This window comes from Mus pahari, chromosome 3 (genome assembly GCF_900095145.1).
Source record: "Mus pahari chromosome 3, PAHARI_EIJ_v1.1, whole genome shotgun sequence".
NCBI classification, from domain to species: domain Eukaryota; kingdom Metazoa; phylum Chordata; class Mammalia; order Rodentia; family Muridae; genus Mus; species Mus pahari.
Window position 1 is genome coordinate 39,802,464 of NC_034592.1, and position 21,087 is coordinate 39,823,550.

Sequence of the window (21,087 nt, forward strand, 5' to 3'; positions counted from 1 at the left end):
GCTGGGATTAAAGGCATGCGCCACCACCGCCCGGCTTATAATCACATTTCTTTACATGAAAATTTCCAAGCCTAAGGTCTAACCTGGGGAATGCTGAGATCCGACTGAGGCTTCAGCTGGGACACGTGCCGCAGTGATCCTTGGGATGCTGTGGTCAAGCTTGATCACAAGTGTGCTCCTTTGCCTTACCATTTATCCTTGTGACCATGTAGCTTCTGTGGTGAGGTTGCATGGTGACATTACAGAGAACTTTCTTTGTCCTACATATTTTGAACAATGTTCTGGCATGATGTTGATCATAGAACATTATGGGGAGTTAAGTGATATTGGAAAATTAACATAGTTTTTCCCTCCTGGGAGCCAAAGGAAACAACAAAAGCAGCAGACATGTGTACACACATATAAAAGCCAGCAAATAAGATGGTTTTAAGAGAGAGAGGTTGACATCCAAATACAAACCTCATTTGACAGACTCGAACTTATTATTATTCTCAATTATTCTCAATCCCTAAGCCAGACAGATAACCTTTCCATCCGTTTGTAGCTCAACGGAAGCCTGTTGGGTAGGCATGACTTCAAGAGAGTACCAAGAGAGCTATGCCCATTCTCTTTCTTATGTCAAGTTGTCAGAACAGTCATTCTGACTCATTGGCAGAATTGTGGCTCAGCTGCCAGTCTGAAGACTTGACATATTCAGACAGTGAAACAGAGTTGGAGAAGAGAGTGGTCATGAAGGATCTTCTCCCCTTCACTTCGGTTCCCAAACCACCACGGAGTTCTCAAGTAATAATGGCTTGAAGAGACCTTAGCCATCATTATTTCCATTTATCTAATTTTCAGTTTTCTTTATTTTAAAATTGTATTTCCCAGCAAGCAGAAGAGGAAAATGAGCTGAGGAAAAAGCAGGAGCAAGCTCTTATGGAAAAACTGCTAGAGCAAGAAGCTTTGATGGAACAGCAGGGTGCAAAGGTAAGGTGCTTCTGCTCCTGAGACTGGCCCGCGTGAAGCTCAAGTAGCAAGCAGTGTGAGCTAACCTGTGCAAGGCCCTGACCACTGCCTTCTGGTGGCATATGGGAGATAAAGTCATTACTGGGTTTAACAACTTCTAGAATGAATGGGAGTGCTTGCGAAGCCTCGATAGGTTTACAGAAGTAAGAATTTGGGTGGATATTCAGAAAATCCATATAAGATTATCTGATGACCAGGCCTTGACCGAGGAGAGGCTCCATGGTATCCAAGGGTACTGACCTTCACTAATAGTCTTTGCTAGGAGGACTGTAAGGAAGCATTTATTGAGTGAAGATCATGAACAGTCACAGGATTTTGTTGCAAGGTTTGAGAAGTTTGTGATTATTACCAGCTATCTTTGTGGCCATAGACCCTGTCAGGCTGAGGAGAGAGCACTGTTAATAGAAAATTTGCCTTGCATGCATGACTACCTGAGTTTGATACCCAGCACCCATATAAAAATGCTATATTACTTATAGTAATATAGTCAATCAGACTATATTACTTAGAGAGCTCCAGGTCAATGAAAAGGCTCTTCTCACAAAGCAAGTAGGTATTACTCTTCCACACAGATACATACACTCTTTACATTGATGCCCAACTGGGTTTTGTGTGTTCATAGGTTAGAGTTTCTGTTGCCTTTCCAGAAGTTTCCTGAAATTTTGGCATATAAACAGAATGTTGGGATGGTTGTGCCTGTAGTGTTGGCTGTGGCTGTTCAATAAAGCTCAGGCACATTTTGAGGTTTTTTAAAGTCCAGATGGGTACTGGTGTCATCAGTCTCTGCTTTTTTTTAGTCTCCTTCCCATAAATCAAAGAGGCAGCAGCAAGAGTTAATTGCGGAATTAAGAAGGCGACAAGTTAAAGATAACAGACATGTGTACGAGGGAAAAGATGGCGCCATTGAAGACATTATCACAGGTAAAGGGTATTTCATCTTTGTGGTCTATAGTGATCACACTGCCTCATGGAAGTGGGGCCACATACACATGTTCCTTTTGGCAACAGTTTAGTTAGGTTAATGAGATTTAGAATTAGGCAGCAAGATTGTAAACTAGGGTTAGAAGTACCTTCTGATATTGTTTGCCTTCCAACACCCTCAACAATCTTGTTCATGCCGGGCGTGGTGGCGCACGCCTTTAATCCCAGCACTCGGGAGGCAGAGGCAGGCGGATTTCTGAGTTCCAGGCCAGCCAGGGCTATAAAGAGAAACCCTGTCTCGAAAAACCAAAAAAAAAAAAAAAAAAAAAAAATCTTGTTCATTCTGTGGGGACCTTTAGGTATTCTTCTCTAAGTTCCCTATTGGTTTGATTTGTTATAATTCACCATTTCCTCCTTGTGACCATTCCTATATGCTTGCCTAACAGAAATAATGCAAGAGAATCCATTCTCTGTACTAACAGTTAATGTTGGTTTTTCTGGCATGCTCTTTAAAAAAACCTCAAAGTAACAAAGCCAACAGGAAGTTAATATTTTTGATTTGATGAATTTTTAGGGTTCTCAGAACTGGGGACCTAGCTTTAGTTTTTTTTTTTTTTTTTAGGTTTGTTTTCCTAGATTAATATTTTTCTTGAACCAATTCTCCAGGGTTTTATATTGCCTCTTACTGATGAGGGTGAGGGTGGTAACTTAGGCTACTGGAACTATTTAGCAGTAAATGACTTTTTTTCAATGTCTTTTTCACATGAAATCTGTTTATCGGTTAAGATACTTCAGACATTTTGCTCTTATGGTAAGGTTTAAAAATATGTTCAAGTATAGACAGTTGTATGATGTATGTACAGGTGTTCTTTACCCATCTCAACAGTAAGCAACTAAGGTCAGTCCTGTTAAATGTATGTGCTAGTGCCTCTAATCTCCTTAGGATTCAATCACCAGGTCCTCAGGCATTCCCTATAACCTCATTTGGAAATATTTAAGTATGCATCTTTTAAAGTTGAGGATGGATATTTATAAAACAAAGCCAAATTATAATCATATTAATCTTTATCATTCTCAGAACTAAACATTCCTTAATATTAAATTTGTAGCTATTCATATTTCCCAAATTCTAGCTTTTCAAAAATATAATTGATTCATTGCATTTTCTTGTAGCTTACTCAAAATTGTGAATAGGGATATCAAGATTCTTAAAACCACAGACTATTTTGATCATTTTAAACCCAGGAAAGTTAAGTAGACTGTCGATTAGATTTTTAAAGTCAATAAAGGATTCCTTGGCTGTTATTAAAGAAGCATAAATGAGTGACTAGTAAAAAATGCCAATTTCTTCTCACGGAGCACACATGGTGTCAACATCCATTATGCAGTGGTTTGCAAAGTCCCCTTGTGGGCTCTCTGCCTTCTCTGCACAGAGACGTTCTACTCTGCATGTCCCATGAAAGTACACACCTAAGTGCCACACCAAGACTAATTTGAGACTAGGAAAGAATCTGACTTCGTACATGAAGAACTCAAAGGACACAGGCAGGCCAGTGGGACCTTCCTGTAATCCTAGTACTGAGGACGTTGGAGGAAGGACGGTCAGGAGTTAAAGGTCACCCTTGACTAGAGTGCATTTCAGTTCCTGCCTTAAAGACAAAAGAATGAAACTGTCCTCCATACCCATGACATCTTATAAAATGAACAATGTAGATTTGCCTGTATCTCAGAATAGTTTTTCCTCAGTCCTTTTCACTTCTCCTTCCCCAACCCCAAAGTCGCAGACATTCTTCTGACTTTAATGCGCTCTCCTAGCCTTCCCTCTTACACTAACCATGTACTAATGCAATAGATGCTGGCTTTTTACTCGTGTGTTGTCTGGCTGTTATTCTCAATGCAGTGCTGAAGACTGTGCCCTTTACTGCTCGCACCGCCAAGCGTGGCTCTCGGTTTTTCTGCGAACCTGTTCTCACTGAAGAATACCATTACTAAACTATTGCTCTTTGTCACCTGATACTATTAAAAGGTCATTACAGGTTTTTTGTTTTTTTTTTTTAAACCTCTTATCTCCTCTCCTGCACTCCTTATGTATATCCTCCATGTCTTAGGACCAACCACTATGCTAGCATGGAATACTATCTTCATTTTACATTTTTTGTTGTCTTTGTGCTGCATGGTTTTGTATTTCAGTCATGCCTATACACTCACTGCCATCTTCAATACATGTATGTATGCATGTATGTATGTATGTATGTATGTACCACATTCCTGCAACCATATGGATGTGGGTGACAGTTAATAGAACCACTTGTAGACATTTTCAGTAGAATAAACAGTAAATGATTTGGGGACTCTTATCTTTGAATGAAAAATGACAACAAACGGTAACTACAAAGACCAGTATTCACTGAGTGTTTACTGTGCTCTAGTAGGTTTACTGAGAACATAGTCCTTCTCTATGCTAATATGGTAATAAAATGATTAAAAGAGGCAGGAAACAGTGACATGATCCTGCAGGTTATGGTGTCTGCCACCAAGCCTGCCAACTAAGATTGAGCCCCTGTAGCCAAGTGGTGAAGGGAAAGAAGCTATTCAGGCAAGCTGTCCTTTGACTTCCTCACCTGAGCCATGGCACATGCTGTTCCTGGCAATAAAAATCATAGATCGTCTACACTCTGAAAATGAGAGACTTTTTAAAGCCACACTAAAGACCTCTGCAAATTGGCCTTTCTCAGGTCTTATACAGTCCTAAGTGTGCTAGAACTCAATATGAGCTTTATGCTGGGAGCACTTTCAACCACAAACCTTGACGATGCTGACCATAACCCATGTCCCCAAAACACTTAGGCAGGTGACCTCTATTCACTGTCATACCCTATTTCAGCTGTCAGCAGTTCCATATTAAGAGCAGAGATGCAAGGCAGGAGGTGCAAGCAAAGACCAAGGAGCTCCCATCTTTCTTATATCCCTTCACTGGCAACTGTTCCATGTCAAACTCATCTGCTTGGCAGGACAAATACAGATAGTATATTTACTATTGAAAGGTTGCATTTTTCATAGAATTTAAAAACAAAGTAGGGAGATGTAAGATTTGTCCAGGTAGTTTCCTGGGGCAGTATTTGTTAAAAATAGATATGTCTATTCATAGTTGCTTAGAAAAGAAACAAAGAACATACTATTTTTCAATAGACACTGACTATCTCCTGCGCTGAAATTGACATGGAACTGGGTGTTTTGTGGCACAACTATTCTATGAATTATATTTGCTAGGTGTTCTTGTCTTGGAATCAAAAGATCTGTCATTGCCTGCTCTGCATTGTATTTAACCACCAGTGCTCATTAACGGGCTGAAAGCTTCCATCTGCTCAACTGTCTGTTGTTGGACTCTTTATCTTTCTGGAGCCATTCTTCAAAGCAGCTTGAACCTGGGTGATCAGGGCTGGGTGGGAACATGCCCGTCCTTCCCTGTTTAACCTAACACAACCTGTAGTAAAGACCCTGTTAGCTAACATACCCAGCATTGTTAAACACTAAGTTGAGTTGCTTTCTGTTTTCATCCCATTTTTACTTAACCATCATTTTGTGTTTTTGTTTTCTGTTTAGCCTTAAAGAAGAATAATATCACTAAATTTCCAAATGTTCACTCGAGGGTAAGGATTTCTTCTAGCACACCGGTGGTGGAGGATACACAGAGCTGGCAAGCATCACTTTTTACTTAGCTTCCTCCTCTTTCCTCTATGCAGTTCAGTGATTACTTATTGTTAAGGGTAATACTGGTGAGAATCTGACCAGTCTTTGTGCCTCACATGAGTAATGTGTGGCTTTCTCAGGTGGCCTGTTTTATGATGGCTTGGCAAAAGAACTGCTGATTGTATTTGCTTCTCTTAATCCTCTTGTTGGTCCACGTTACTCAGTTAACTCCAGTTTCATCTGGATGAACACAGTGGGAAGTTGATCCATAGTAGCTTTTGAAAGATGAGGAAATTTCACAAATAGTTGATCTGAGGACCCCTAAACCACAGGCTTTGGGAAGATTAGATTAACTGTAACTATGCTTTGTTTAGTCTGAGATGGACTAGACAGGCTACAATTTATAGTTATTTAGGAGTCTGCTGGGGACAAGTCCAAGAGGATGGGTCTGTTCCACTGAACTCCAGTTTGATTTTGCCCTGTAGAATGTTCACCAAGTATTAGTTTCTATGTAAACTGTCAACTTAAAAATAGGCCCATTTTAAAAGATTGAGTTTATAATAAAACTACATACTAATTAAAAAGAAAATTAAACCTTTTTGTTTTGTCATGTCTTAACTCATATCATAAGGCTAAATGCTGGCTAGTCTTATTTATGGAAGCATGCTTTCATACTAAGAGTGCTTACCTAAAATTCCTGTTACTCCATTGCATCTCACTAAAACAATGCTGCCTTCACCCAGAATGCACTGCACTGGTTTGACTTCCTCATTCACAGCTTTTAAAAATGTCAAACATTCTGCCTGCATTAGGAATAAACTGGAAAGTTGGAGTTGGGCCTCTTTCCTGTGTAGATTGGAGTAGAAACAGAAAAGGTGGCAGGAGACTATTGAAGGAGTGAGATATTATGTACTATTTCTATTTCATAAAAAAGTCAAGTATCTAAAACAGTTGTGTCTGCAGTTCCTTCCTGCCTTATCCTTGTTAAAACTATGAAGACAAGACAGTTTGTTTTGTGAATTTTGCAGTTCATTGTAATCAGTTTTGAAGACTGAGCACAGTTGCTTCCAAGTGGAGAGATCTTTCAAAATATTTCAACTAGCCAAGCTACTGTGATAGAAATAATCTCTATGTCTCAGAATCCTACCAGTATTACATCTTATTTTAATTGTAAATGCTCAAGGAAGATGTACACCTTTGGTTGAATGCTCAATGGGTTTGAAGGGCCTGTTAGTTGACTCTACACAAGCTGCTTTGAATGGCTGCCAACTAGCCTCTGTCTTGCTGAGATGGACTTGACTGTCCTTTCATTGGCATTTTTCTCTTTATAGATCTTAGAAACCAACCCTACAGACGAGCCGATGCGGTGAGACGAAGTGTGAGACGGCGCTTCGACGATCAGAACCTGCGTTCTGTTAATGGTGCCGAAATAACAATGTGACTGGAGACCACCTTCATGAGAGGGTGTCCAAGAAACTGCCATTCCAGCCTTCACTACAGATGAAATACTCTCAAGGGCTCAGATTTAGCAAACACATAGGAATTTAAAAATGATGGGTTCTCCTTTTAACCCCTGTTAACAAGTGCCTAAAATTGGAAGTAACTTGCTCAGATTAATCAAAGCAATAGGATTTGACTTAAAATCTTTTTACATCAGTATGTTACTCAGTTTTTTAACCAAAATGTAAATTTCATATTAAATTCATTATTTGCCATTGTGATTGTCCTTATGGCCCACCCTGATTTCCTGGTAATCTGTAAATAACAGATGTGTATGCTATGGGTATCCTTTGCTGAGAGGTCTTCTAAGAAACTGTGTGTGTGAGCCATATTCACCAGCTCCTAACAAGGGACTGGAAACAGGAATGGAAGCTGACATAAAATTACATCCTTCTGTCATTAAGTTTCAGCAAAATACAAGCAGGATGCAACTACACTGCCACTCCAAGTCATTCAATTCCATCCTATTTCATGTTGTTTCTGTGCAAGGCTGCCATGCACAAAGGCATTCACTTGTATGACTTCAAGATGGCATAAAACATTGAAGAAGACTTATTTGCAGAACTGTGTTAAGCTAGAGGCAGCTTTTAATAATGCAAAGGTTTATTAATTAGCACTAAAATTAATGTCTCAGTATTCTGATTTTTGAGGACCATTATGGGTGAATCTTTAAAATAGAAATTGGTGCCTTGTTAGTCAGGGAGATTCTTACCACAGCCTCTATCAGGAAGCATTCAAAAATTACACGTGTCAGTGTGATGTTGGGAACCTGGCCTTACTCTCTTCTGACAATCGAAGGGTCCTTTTCTTTTTCTTTTGTAAATTATACTGATACAGTTAACATTATCAGGGCTGAATTGCTTTGTGCATTTCTTAAGGGAAATTCCCATTAAATTAACATTGAGATTAAGTTTAAATTATATGTGATAGGGTTAAATGGTTGATTAAGTTGCTTACCTTTACTTCCTCACTGACAAGGCATTTCAATCTTTCCCAAAGTCAAAGACTGGACTGAAGCTAAATTTGTACTTTTCATAATATATATTCTGCTTCTGGCTTACCTTGTTGGTACATCAGTATATTGATTGTAAAAATGATTGTATAGTATTTAACCACCAAATCTGTGTTCATGCGAACCCCTTGGTGAAGGCCCCCTTTTCATGGATGTGTAGTTATATGATCTTTAAAATGTACAGATATTTTGCTATAAGATTGGTGCAGTTTTTTATGGTTTTTACACTTCTCTTTAATTCCTACCTAAGCCTCTAGGTAATACTGTAAATATTGTTTTAAAATGCATCAGCCTATGCTACACAATCTGAATGTTACTTTAACTTATAGTTTGTTTTCGGAAATATATATATATTTAACTACAAGGACAGTTTAAAAGTCAGTTACCACATTTCACAGTAGTATGCCTATTTACAGATCCCTTTTAAACTGCCACTTGCTGTCACATTCATAAATGTGTAGTTTAAAAAGAACATGCCAAGGTTGTTGTCTTGTTAATATTCATCTTGGTGAGTATATTAATTTGATCATGATATCAGACAAATATGTGGATCTTCTTCACACAAATCAGCTGTTTTCCAAAGGTGTGCATTTGCTTAAAGCAAACTGCCTATTTCCCAGTGTACAAATGGACAATAATGTTGGCATATTCTTCTGTCTGTCTATTAATGGCCCTGCTTCCTAGCAATATTAGAAATGTTTTATAAAAGCAATTCATGTTACTTTTCTGGTCTTTTCATGCCACTCGAGCAAATAAACTATTTACACTACTATTCTGTCATATGTTTTAATCCTTTGTATATTTTATGCTGTTTTTGTTTTATATAAACTCAACATAGCTTATTATTTGAACTTAGAATCCAAAGGTAATCTATTTTAGAAAAACTGCTCCCTCATATTCTTATTTAAAAAAAAAAAAAAAGATTTCGTCATCACCCACATCTAAAGAAAGGCTCCCTCGATCTCTCTCTTCCCCTCTTCTCTTTCATGCGCTACCTTGCCCCCCCCCCCAATAAACCTCAAGTAGAAGTGTTTCAAAAAAAAAAAAAAAAAAAAACAGTTGTGTACTCAAGCCAAGAACACGAGCCTCTCCTCTCCTGCCCAGTTTCCCACATGTTCTAGTCAAAAGGAATAGGTCTTTTGACCTATCTGAAATGTCTTAAGGCATTACACATTTAGAACATTTTCAGAATGTAACTATAGCAGTAAAGCTCAAAGGATAGTTTGGTTAGACTTAGAGATCTTTTTATTAAGAGGGATTTTGTTGGGGATCCAATCCTGGCCCTTGCATATGCTACCCCTGAGAATTAAGTATGCTTTCATCCGGTCTTAATGCAATGCCCTGTGACCTGAGTCAATTTCTACTGGACACAGAATATAAATAACACACCAAATCGCTGAAACTACTTTGCTGCAGAATTACTAAATTTTAGAGACAGATGAATACTTTTATAATTCTATTTAACATTTTGTTTATTCTAGTTTTTAATTAGATATACAAGAATAATTTATTAAAACAATTCATTGCCTAGCTGTTAAAAGTTGTTTTTTTTTTTTTTTTCATGAAAAGAATGGAAGAAAACAAGTATAAGGTTCTTCTGATAGAGTTCTTTGAGGGGGTGGATTAAGGTCTAACTTTTTAAGCAAAGTGGGTACTACACTGAGAAGCAGGGTTGTGGGCACTTCAAGTCACAACAGAGAACTGTGGGCAGGAGGGCAGACACTTAAAGAGAAACGATGACACAAATCCAACTTATTTAATAAATATGCCATTGCTCTATTTACAAAAGGTCCGTTGTATATATGAGGTTCCATACATCACAGAAATATAAAAACAAAAATCTGGTGATTGCATAGAAAAGATAAACCTTTTCCCATTACTCACCTTTCTGAACAAATCCTGTTCAGTTTTAGAGGAAGGCAAGAAGACTAACACCTACCCAACCCAAAATATGTTAGTAGTCAGGGCCAAAAAAATTTTTTTCCGTAAGGAGATAGTCTAGTAACAGTCACAGCATAGTATCAAAAAATGGCTTAGCTTGAGTGTGATCTGCTCCATAGCCAAGGTCAAAGAGCAGGGTTATGGGCTAGCCTGTTTCTTTGAACTGTAAACATTAATTACACTAGGATAATCACTGTCAAAGACTGGTCCCACGGATGACCTTGAATTGAACCCACTCATTCTCAAATGCAGCTGTTGAGCACATACAGCAGGTTTAGGAATAGCATCTTATTAAGGAACTTAAACCTGGGGGGGGGGGCGGGGGAATCTAAAATGGAGGACAGCTAAACAAAGTGTATGCTATCTTTCATTCTTACATTGAAAGGAGCCCCAAGACAGAGTGCTACAGTGTTACTATGACTCATCCCTTTAAATTTTTTTTTTTTTATCTTACAAGTATGAATTTCCTTATTAAGCTTTTTGATATGTCCTAAGTTACAGTAACTAGACTTTCCTGTAAATGGACTTTATGGATGAAGCATCAGTTCTCAGTGGGCTTTAATTGCCATGATGCCTCTTTAAGCTCTTTAGTATGGATGATGGGATACATATGACTACATGTCAATTGACATTTTATATCTGTTAAGTGCAGTCAGAGTCCTAATCAAGACATGTATGTATGTATGTATATAACACACACACACACACACACACACACACACACACACACACACACACACACACACACTCACTCTCTCGTGAATGAAACAAATCCCATCCAAAGATTTTGCAAGACTACAAAATGTCTACAAAATGCATCATCAGAATAAACAGAGGACTTAAACACAAAGGATGATAAAGAGAATTGTTAAGAGTGGCAAATGTTATTAGCAGAAACATTAAATGAAAACATAAGCCTCTTGAAGGTCCATGAAAAACAAAACAACAACAAAAACCCTCAGCACATCATTTTTCTTTTCCCTTTTTGTAAATATAGTAAGTGTATTTAACCTAGAGGAGAAAGGTGGGTTAAATTCAAATTTTCCCCAAAGGAAAATCTATTTAAGTTAATCTAGTTTGTTTTCTTGTTTCAAAAACTTTACAAGTTAATATTTAAGTTTACATCATTTTATGTTAAAATTCTATAAGCATAAATGAAAGCATTCTTCCAAACTCTTCCCTAGGTATTATCTGATCAGAATACGTAAATCTAATTTTTCTCTTCTGGATGCAAAATGTCTATTGAACACTTAGTCAACTTTAAACACTGGAGTAAAACCAGCAAGTGGCATTCAGCAAATGGTTAGTTAAGCATATAAATGAATGAAACAGTGCACTACAGCCTCAAACTACACACAGTTTACAGGAAAATGCATAGACTTTTTATTTGCTCTTACTGCTCTATGTGAATTGCTTTACTCCAGGTACATCCTTTCATTTTATAGCTAGACACCAGGCCCACTTAAGAAAAATCCAAAAGATGAAGTTTTAGAAGCTGAAATGAGAAATCGATGCTCCTGTCACATTAAATTCATTTGTGAAGATGGCAAACAGTCCACATGCTAAATTGGCCATACTAACTTCCCTTACAAATGTTCCCAACATGGTAGTGATGAGAGAAAATAAGAACATCAAGTATCTGAGGTCATGATTTTGCTTGATATGAAATACATTAGCAAGTTTGATTAATATTAGTGATCCCGAGGACAATATGGTATTAGCATTGAACTCCTAGTCTTAACTGAAATATATAAACTTATATTAACTGCTTGGCTATTTGAGTAACTCTAGAAGAACAAGCATTCAAAGATACATCAGCCTTTGCCAAACTGAAGATTTAGAAGCATGATCTACTGGCTTTAAAAGACTCAGAGTCTTAGTACTGCCCCATCACCTGTGCCTTCACACTACGTATAGCAACTACAGTGTGTCTCATGGTATAATCAAAACAAGACAATAGAGTAGACTTGATTTACATGTTTTATAGCAAGGCTATTACATTTCCAGGTACCTAAAGTCAAAATTCAACACACTGATATAAAACTTCTATTTAAATCAATTGGGTTCTGTTATGATATTGATCTGTTCACAGTAACATTTACAAGAAAAGAGGCAGAGGCAGGGGGATCTCTGAGTTTGAGGCCTGCTGGCCTACACAGTTCCAAGACAGCACTGTTGCTACACACAGAAGCCCTATCTCCAAAAAAATGAAACAAAAACAAACAAAAAAGCTGTTTAGTCAAGAGAATCACTTTATGTCTTTTGCTGTGTCTGATTTGCATAGGTTCACTGCAGGGATATTTTAATCATGTTTTATAAGAATCTGAAGATGTGAAGAAATTATAATAAGCACAGAAATCTATTTTGAGGACATGCTAAAACATTAATAGCTTTTTATTCAAATATATCAAAAATTAATGTTGTACTTAAAAAATCATCATTCATGGAATTAAAACATATTTTACAGATTCTAATTTCTCTTATGAAACACTACTGGTTTGTTTCCCAAAATAAGCATGATTTAAAGACTATCTGTGACCTCCATGTCAAGTACTGGGACTCATTAGCAATCCTGACTTTTGCTAAATGAGGACCCCTGAAAATTAAACTCAAGGATATTCTGTTGCAAGTTGTTAGGTATTTTGAGTAACATACAAGAGGGGTGGGGGGAGAGGGGACACAACTAATCTCAAGCAAGCAATTTGATTATATAATGTTTTCTCAAAGAGAATGATCTTTTCCACAAAGTATGTCTTATTTCTCAACAGAAAATCACATGGCAATGAGAAGTTTAGAAACAAAGTATGTCCCTTTTTTGAGTTTTTAAACACTGGCCAGTATTTAATCAAAATCCTGGGCAGGATGTTAAAAGGGCGGTATTGATCTGTCCTAACTCATTTAAAGGGCAATGAAGTAATTTATATTCTATTTAAATTTCAACTTGAAAGAGATAATTTCAGCATGTCCAAATTAAAAGAACAAAGAGAACCGTAAAGACCAACTGCTAAACTTTACATAAGAAACAAACAAAAACCTCCTGCACTGAAGGAAATAGTATAAATCACATTACTAACCCTCAAAAGCTAGCGGGTAAAGAGAATTGTAATTTTAAGCCACTGCCTTTCTAAAATAGTCATTGCCTTTCTAAAATATTCCATAGGAAATTTATAGGTGAAAACACATCTAAGAACCTCAAATGCACTGATTTATGATGTTCATAAATTAAAAAAAAAAAAAAAAAAAAGTACTGGAGCTACCATGGGTACAATGAAACAAAATTTCAGGGATTTGTTATCTTGAAAATGATCATACAATTTCCTTAGAGCTGAGCAGCTTATGTAGAAATAAACACTAGTGCACACTATAAGAGAAGGTTTAATAATAGATAAAAATGTACAAAAATATTGAAATCAGAAATGCTTTAGAATGTGTACCATGAAGTTAATACTTCTCAGTGAGTAAGGAAGGTAATTTACAACCTCCTCAGTGGAATTTAAAAAAAAAAAAAAAAGTGAAAGAGAAAGGTTGGATTAAAAATTAAAAGAAAATGTTTAAGTCAACATTGATTTCCCACCCCCGACAAGGATATTTCAAATATTACTCAAAAGTTTGGTGGCACATTCTTTAGTAGGTCCTTAAGGCAATATATTTAAACTAATTTACAATTTGACTTGATGTTAGCTATTTTAAAACATCACCTCAAAATAGATGCTCAAAATAATGCCCTCATAAGCCTTTTTAAAATGTTCAGATGTTTCATAAAAAATAATGGTGGCTTTTTTACAGCAGTGCTCGTTAGCACCACTGCTGTTAAAGGTCTACCAAGTTTCCATCAAAAACACCTGTTTCTTAAGAGCTCACCAGAGAGGATCACATTGGCTTTTACCAGTTCAGTAGTGCACAAAAAAGCAGTCTTATCATAGGTTGCTGGTGCTTTTTTTGTACTACATTATCAAAATTTTTCATTGTATCTTCAAAATCCAACTTCTATAAAGGAATCAATCACCTCATGACTTAGAACAAAGTAGAGACGTCTGCAGCTATCATGAAATTGCCACTTTTAATCCATCCTGTAGTGCCCTGTGAAAGGGTCACAGAAAGACAGTTATTACCATAGGAAAATATGATTCTTGATACAGAATCAAGTTATTTTCAATTTCCTTTGCTTTTATAAAGTCCACAATAACAATACATAAATGCACTTTTTCCTGTGACACAATTAAAACCCAGTGTTATGTAAATTGGACTTAAAATAATCCCTGGTCTGAATTAGACTTTAAATCATACTATAAACATATATTTGGTATAATTTATTGATCATCATCCAGTTGCTCCAAAAGTGTTCTTCTGCGCTTTTCCAATTCCCCTTCACTCAGTTCACTGCCAGAAGTATCCCAGTTACCCTGCAAAGACATTCAACATAATTACAATTAAAATTAATCCTGATAACTGACTCTGTAAAAAGATTCTAAAGTAGATGTGGAATTCAGTCTCACAAAAACATCTCATGAGGTTTTAAAACTGATACTTTGCTCCAAAGCCCAATAGTTGGTTATTAAACATTCCTTGGATGTTATTAGAGGAAAAAAAAAAAAGCTAAGATAGGGATTTTTATATAGAGCTACTTCAGTTCATATTAAAATATGTAAACAAGGACAATGATACATACTAATTCCTTTTGTTTCACACAATTAAATATTAATAGCTCCAACTTAATGGAAGCCATGCGCCCACTTCCTAGGCAGTATGGTTTTTGCTAATTTTATAAATTTTAGGTAATCCTGTAAAGCAATTTTAAGTTTTAGACTTAACTTAGACTCTAAATGGTCTCTGATCTTATGCTCATGAACATAAGACAAGACTTAAATCTATGAGAAACAACCTCAGGAAGTGGAGTGGTCCTCTGTGGTGTTTTGTTTAAACCACTTCTACAGAAGAGAGAAGCACAGAGAGGGACCTCCGTGGAGGTCGTGACTCAGAGAAAACCTGTCTCACAACCAGAACAAACCCCAATAATTTGAAAATCAAGGTGTCAGGGCCCAATGTACTTCTTAGTGGTACTGTAAAATACAAACGTTATCTTTTCATTTCAAGTTAAATGACAACTATTTTGTACTGTTAATTTGCTGTTAAAATTTTTTAAGGAATATAAATTTAAGAGAATCAACCAGGTAGTCATTTATGAAATGGTACCAGACATTTCTTTTTATTTCATCCCAGGAAGCATTTCCTCCTAAATCAGGCAAGGAAATGAATGGTACCAAAAATCTATTTTGTGATAAGCAGTGAAGAGAATTTATTCTTTTCTTCAATGTTAAGCAGACAAAGAAAAAAAAAATCCTATAAAAACCATCAAAGTTTTAATGAGGGAATCATGTGAATTCAGGAAAGAGGATTTTCAGTACGTACAGAATCCTTTCCAGTCTTTTTCTTAGGTGATTTGTGTTTGGATTCTGATCTCTGTCTACTTCTGTCTTTTTCACTTTCCCGATCTTTTTCTTTTTTATCCTTCTCTCGTTCAGTATCTGATTCTGGAGAGTCCTATGGACAAAAACACCCAACATATCACAATTGCGATAAGCATACCATTCTGAAAGCAGCCTGGCCTCAGACTCAGAGATCTGCCTGTCTCTGCCTCCCAGATGCTGAGACTAAAGGTGTGTGCCATCATGCCCCACTCATCCCCAGAGTTAGAGTTTCTCCAGTGTTCATGCAAGAGAAACACAAGTAGTGGTCAATGCAGGAAGAACAACATCTGGATATGTTAAAACACTATTAAAAGCTTCACCAGGTTACATCTACTGTGTAAGTATAGAGCAATATTACTTATTATTTAGAACCCAGGGCCCCACATACATGCTAAACACACACCCTTAATCAGCTATAACCTTAGTTCCTGCACATTTTTCATGAAGTATAACTCTGGTTTACTTAGAGCTGTATAAGGATACTGCTGATTAAGCTGTTCATTTAATCCAATGAACAAGGTTGAAAATCACCGCAAAACAAGTTATTTAAAATGTTAGTGCTTAAATAAGTAATTCTGGGCTAGATAGCTAAAAATATTAGGAAGCAGCACAGAAACCAAAACAACCAATCTAGTTCAATACATCTATGGTGAGACTCAGGCACCATTTATGAAAAACTCTTATGGCAACCCAATATGCATCTACAGCATTGGAAGAGAAACTGATCAAGCATTTATATTTTTTCTGTCTCTTTTAAAACTTAAAAGACCAGGCTAGGAATCCTAATACTTCGTTTGTTTTTGTTTGAAGTTCCAAGTGATCATAATGGAAGATTAAGGGGAAGCACACGTATACGTTCTGGTTATTATTCCCAATGTAAATGAGCACACAGATTTAGACTATAAGAAGGCCCCAAGAATCCTTTCTAGAGCAAAGCCTTGAACTGTTAAAAACTAGAAACTTTCTTACAGATTTATGTCTCCTCTTTTTGCTTTTCTTCTTATGCTTTTTTGATTTCTTGTAACTTCTCTCTGTGAAGCATAGAAAGAAAAAGTAAAAATCTGAAGAAATCAAAGTGTCAAAGTTGACTCAAGAAAAGAAGTGCTCACCAGACTCAGCAGTAGAAGAATGTTCTGAAGCAGAATGAGATTCTGATCGCTGCCTTTTTTTCTTTGAATGGCTGTCATCATCATCTGAATCTGATCCCTAAACAATACACATACATACAAACATTTACAAGCATGTTCACAAATGTTCTGGTATACTGTGCCAGCCAACACACTTCTTACCGATCGAGAGCGGGAGCGTTTCCTATGGTGTTTTTTAGATTTCTTAGAATGTTTCTTGTTCTTTGAATGATGATGCTGACATTCATGCTAGAGTGGTAAAAGAAAAACTTTAAGAACTGCACTTGCTTTGTATAGGCAAGAACAAGAAAATGGTACAAGCTCAACACATGAGATCTTCAAAAAAATCCTAAGCAAGATATTTTAGAATAAGATGTCCAGTGATTATATGAATCATTATTTTTTATTCTTATTAGGTACTCATATATATTCATTTAGGTATCTGAAAAATTTTTACAAAATATTAATGAAGTAGTTTATCAAAATGACAACAGCATTGGTAGGGAAAAGTATGTCTTAGAAAGATGTAACTTTCAATAATTATTAAAAAAATGTATTCAGGCATAATTTTGTCGTCTAATCTGACTAGGTTTGGTTAGTAAGCTAGGCCAAGCACTGAAATAAAAACCAACCTCACAGGCATCCTTCAACTGGGATACACAAAATCTATTTCTTTTTATTTCGTCCCAAGAAGCATTTCCTCCTAATTCACACAGGAATCGCTTATTTAACTACAGGGTGTGTCCTTAATACTTAGTAAACAATAGTGGGTAGCAGGTGGTGGTGGTAGAGTATGGGAACAGTTATGAAATAGTATGCAAAGACCCACGCTCTACCCCTGGCATCCCTAAGGCAGAGGGGAGAGAATAAAGTCCTGGATTTATCTTCTGACTTCCGTATGAACTGTGACTTACATATATGCACACACAACTGTAAAATATTAATAAGGCTACTGGAAGGGAGAGGTGCTGCAGTAAATGCTCCTTGTTCTAATGTTTATATCCATGACTCAGATAACACATATTTAGTCTAAAAAATAGAAATGGAAAATCTGGCTAAGAATGAAGCCCATTCAATCATTTCCTTTTTGAAAGCACTGATAGTCAAATAATATATATCGGCTAGATGCTACTGCCTACAAAACTTACTTCATGTTGTTAGTTTGCTTATTTGTAACATAATATAACTTGCTGTGAGAATTTAGTTCATACATGTAAGCTCTATGAATGATAAATGGATTAGCTCATACAGTCTATAACAATTTATTTAATAGTCATTGGTCAATTCAGGATAATTTACAAGAGCCTGTCCTGAAACAAGTCAAAATATTTCTACTATAGACTTACTTGATATTTTCCCCCACTGTTATTTTAAGCAAAACTTCCTATTTTTCCCATTGTAATTCAGAAACTATAGATTTTTGACATACTTAATATAGTATAATATCTGAAACCAACATATTTTTTTTATGTGTTTTTTGTTTAGTTTTTAAAAATCTGCTGTCCAAGAAAACTTTCAGATATTCCCAGGCTTAATTACTGGCTGATTTATGAGGTTGACAAATGGCTGAATTTCTGCAACTATGAACAAAAAGCTAAATTTCTGACACTATCTTTACTAGCCCATGCCTACCTATTTGTCATTTGAAAAAATTCTACAGGAGCAAAACATTCTTGGTGATTATTTTAATTTCAACTTTCACCTTTATATGTCATAACAAACTAAAAATTACCTCAAGCACATGCATGAAATCTTTAAATATTCTTTTTCTTTCAGATTCTAGAGTTATATCCTCAAACGCTGGTTCCTTTACAAATCGTTCCCGGATCTGGAAAGCAGTAATATGGAATAAATATATGAAGATCAAGAAAATCTTATCATCATGTCTAAAAGCAATGGGGAGACCTGTGATTCACTTAAAAGTGGACTTTTTTCTTCCTTCAATAGTTCTAGCAGGGTGTGGCAGTACATGCCTGGAAGCAGAATCAAGTAGATCTCTGTAGCCTGGCCTTCAGAGTTCTAAGACAACCAGTGCTACAAAGAGAAGCCCCATTCCCCTGGTGGTGGTGTATTCAAACCATTTAGACAAACTCTTCCGAAATTCAAGACACAACTAACTTTTGACATATATAGAATGTTTTATGAATAGTTTTAGCTTATTTGTGTCCCCTAAAAAGAGATTAGTGTTATTTTCAACTGTGAAGCACAAGTATACATACATCTTCCCAGACAGCATCCAGTTCTATTGGAGGGGTAGCCTGTTTCAACATACTCTTAAAGGCAGACTCTTTCCGTTTCATTTTCCGAGCCTCTTCTTTTTCTCTCTCACGTTCACGGGCTTCTGCCTTTTCTAGTAACTATCAAAAAATCAAATCTATTAAGTTATGATAAGTCCTGTTTCAAACAAGACATTGTTCTTAGTATTATAACATCACTTATAAAAGTTTAATTTATGGGCTGGTGAGATGGCTCAGCGGGTAAGAGCACCCGACTGCTCTTCTAAAGGTGCAGAGTTCAAATCCCAGCAACGACATGGTGGCTCAAACCATCCTTAACGAGATCTGACTCCCTCTTCTGGAGTGTCTGAAGTCAGCTACAGTGTACTTACATATAATAAATAAAATCTTAAAAAAAAAAAGTTTACTTTAACCTCTAACAATGAAAAATCTTTACAGTTTTACTTTCTTTACCATATAAATCCCTTTTAAAGTACCTTATCCCACTAGCCTATAACTTGAATTAATTCTTAGATGAACAATTAGGTAGGTATCTGCAATAATTTAACTTACACTATTGAAAGCCAACTTGATATTTCCAGCATCCAAAGTAGTTGATCTTTTGGTTGAACTGATTATTGCCACAAAATCTTCAAAAGTAGTGTTTACTTCAACTACAAATCCTTTATCCTAAAAGCCAGAAATCTTGTTATAAATAACATGTAACTGCCAGGAATGAATCAATGATTTCAAATAGTTAAGAACAAGTTCATTTACCTTCAGAATGTCTTTTATTATCTTCTTTTCATCATGATATCGTGCTTTAAGATCTTCAACATAAAACTTGAAAAGATCAAGTGCAGTTGATCCTAATGAAAAAACTAAAGAAGTCAAAAAGCTAGCTCTAACCAAGAGCTGCAATTACTTTTTGTTTGTAAAACAAACATAAAATAAAGCACACACCTCTCCTCCCCCAACAACCGCTCCCAACCCCAACTCACATCCATCCCAACTCCTAAGTTATGCTTGGAAAGAAAAGAGTCTCACCCGGCTGACCCAGCATGTTAGTGAACCGAATGTCCGAGCTGATGGTTGGATACAGCTCCATCCAAGAGGACATAGAGTGCAGCTGCCCATGCTCGTGCAACTCGTCTAGAAAGATCTGCAGGAGACAAACACATTTAAAATACAAGAAAGACATGGTAAAAAGTACCAGCAAAAATACTTCTAGGCCACAAATAAATAATATAAACAAGCAATCCAAAGAGATCTTTCTAACACTATACTATCCTTCTAGTCTTCAGTTACCTATCCCTTAAGACAGAAAACCACTTCCAGTTAAAAACAACAAATTCAATAAAATATTGTGTATGTATATTAACCATAAACCAAAGATATTAAAATGACTGGGATTATCTATTCTCAAATGATGAGGCTAAAGAGTACGTGCATGTCCTGTACAAAACTTTAAAAAGAAAATAGCATCATTTAGATATTTTTATTTAGGTTAATTTTAAACAATGGCCTTAAGAGATGGCTCTTGGTTACGGGCAGTTGGGACCCACGTTGTGTTCCCAACATCCATAAGGTGACTCATGATCACCTGTAACTTCAGTTTCAGGGGATGTGGACATCAGGCAAGTGAATGGTGCATACAAATTAGTAGGAAATACTCATATACGTAAAACAAATCTTTAAAAAATAAATCAAATATAGTTATGTACTCCTCAAAGCTTCTGGGAAAGTTAGGATTTAAATCACTATGTGATCTCCAAACCATTTCCCTTCCTCAAATAGAAGGATTTATTATTATAACTTTATTCTGTCTTAAAAAAAATTGTCTATTCTATACCACCCATTTCCTTTCCTATGTCTGACAGTTAGGACTGCACACTGGGGCTACAGTACTATCAGTGTCTATTGGTCTTCTTCTAGTCCTTAGTTCCTGTAATTCCTAAGTCTCCACTGTTCAATAGGAGATACTTGGGGCTTGACATGACTCAGCAGTTTAGACGTATGCTGCTTCTACAGAGGACCCAGGTTCAGTTCCGGAAGGACAGCTTACCAGTCTAAAACTCCAGTTCTAGGAGTTATGATGCCCTTATAGTATGTATATAAACATGCATGCAAAACACACATATACATGATAAAAAAATTACAATAAAAATTTTAAAAGCCATCAATAAAAGGCAGTTTCTGAACCT

General features: G+C 36.4%; 2 protein-coding genes across 17 annotated transcripts in view; one reads left to right on the forward strand and one right to left on the reverse strand.

Annotated features, from left to right (window-relative positions):
* Positions 1–8,900, forward strand: part of Fmnl2 (formin like 2) — a 280,969-nt gene extending 272,069 nt beyond the window's left edge. For 4 of the 9 annotated variants that reach the window (XM_029535822.1, XM_021192148.2, XM_029535827.1 and 1 more), the window contains 3 exons: positions 871–969; positions 1,806–1,929; positions 6,951–8,900. In XM_029535822.1, coding sequence (XP_029391682.1) covers positions 871–969; positions 1,806–1,929; positions 6,951–7,060 — 333 coding nt within the window. In that variant the 3' untranslated portion in view covers positions 7,061–8,900. Of the gene's footprint in view, positions 1–870; positions 970–1,805; positions 1,930–3,829; positions 3,956–5,532; positions 5,627–6,950 lie in introns of all 9 variants that reach the window. The other 5 variants (XM_029535823.1, XM_029535825.1, XM_029535824.1 and 2 more) reach the window with 3 other exon arrangements.
* Positions 8,901–12,034: 3,134 nt separating this feature from the next.
* The window catches only part of Prpf40a (pre-mRNA processing factor 40 homolog A), a 53,380-nt gene continuing 44,327 nt past the window's right edge, over positions 12,035–21,087 (reverse strand). For 3 of the 8 annotated variants that reach the window (XM_029535947.1, XM_021192050.2, XM_029535944.1), the window contains 10 exons: positions 19,931–20,045; positions 19,661–19,752; positions 19,457–19,573; positions 18,887–19,024; positions 18,400–18,495; positions 16,830–16,916; positions 16,650–16,746; positions 16,510–16,571; positions 15,482–15,613; positions 14,383–14,475 (listed from right to left, as the gene is read on the reverse strand). In XM_029535947.1, coding sequence (XP_029391807.1) covers positions 14,383–14,475; positions 15,482–15,613; positions 16,510–16,571; positions 16,650–16,746; positions 16,830–16,916; positions 18,400–18,495; positions 18,887–19,024; positions 19,457–19,573; positions 19,661–19,752; positions 19,931–20,045 — 1,029 coding nt within the window. Of the gene's footprint in view, positions 14,476–15,481; positions 15,614–16,509; positions 16,572–16,649; positions 16,747–16,829; positions 16,917–18,399; positions 18,496–18,886; positions 19,025–19,456; positions 19,574–19,660; positions 19,765–19,930; positions 20,046–21,087 lie in introns of all 8 variants that reach the window. The other 5 variants (XM_029535946.1, XM_029535945.1, XM_029535943.1 and 2 more) reach the window with 3 other exon arrangements.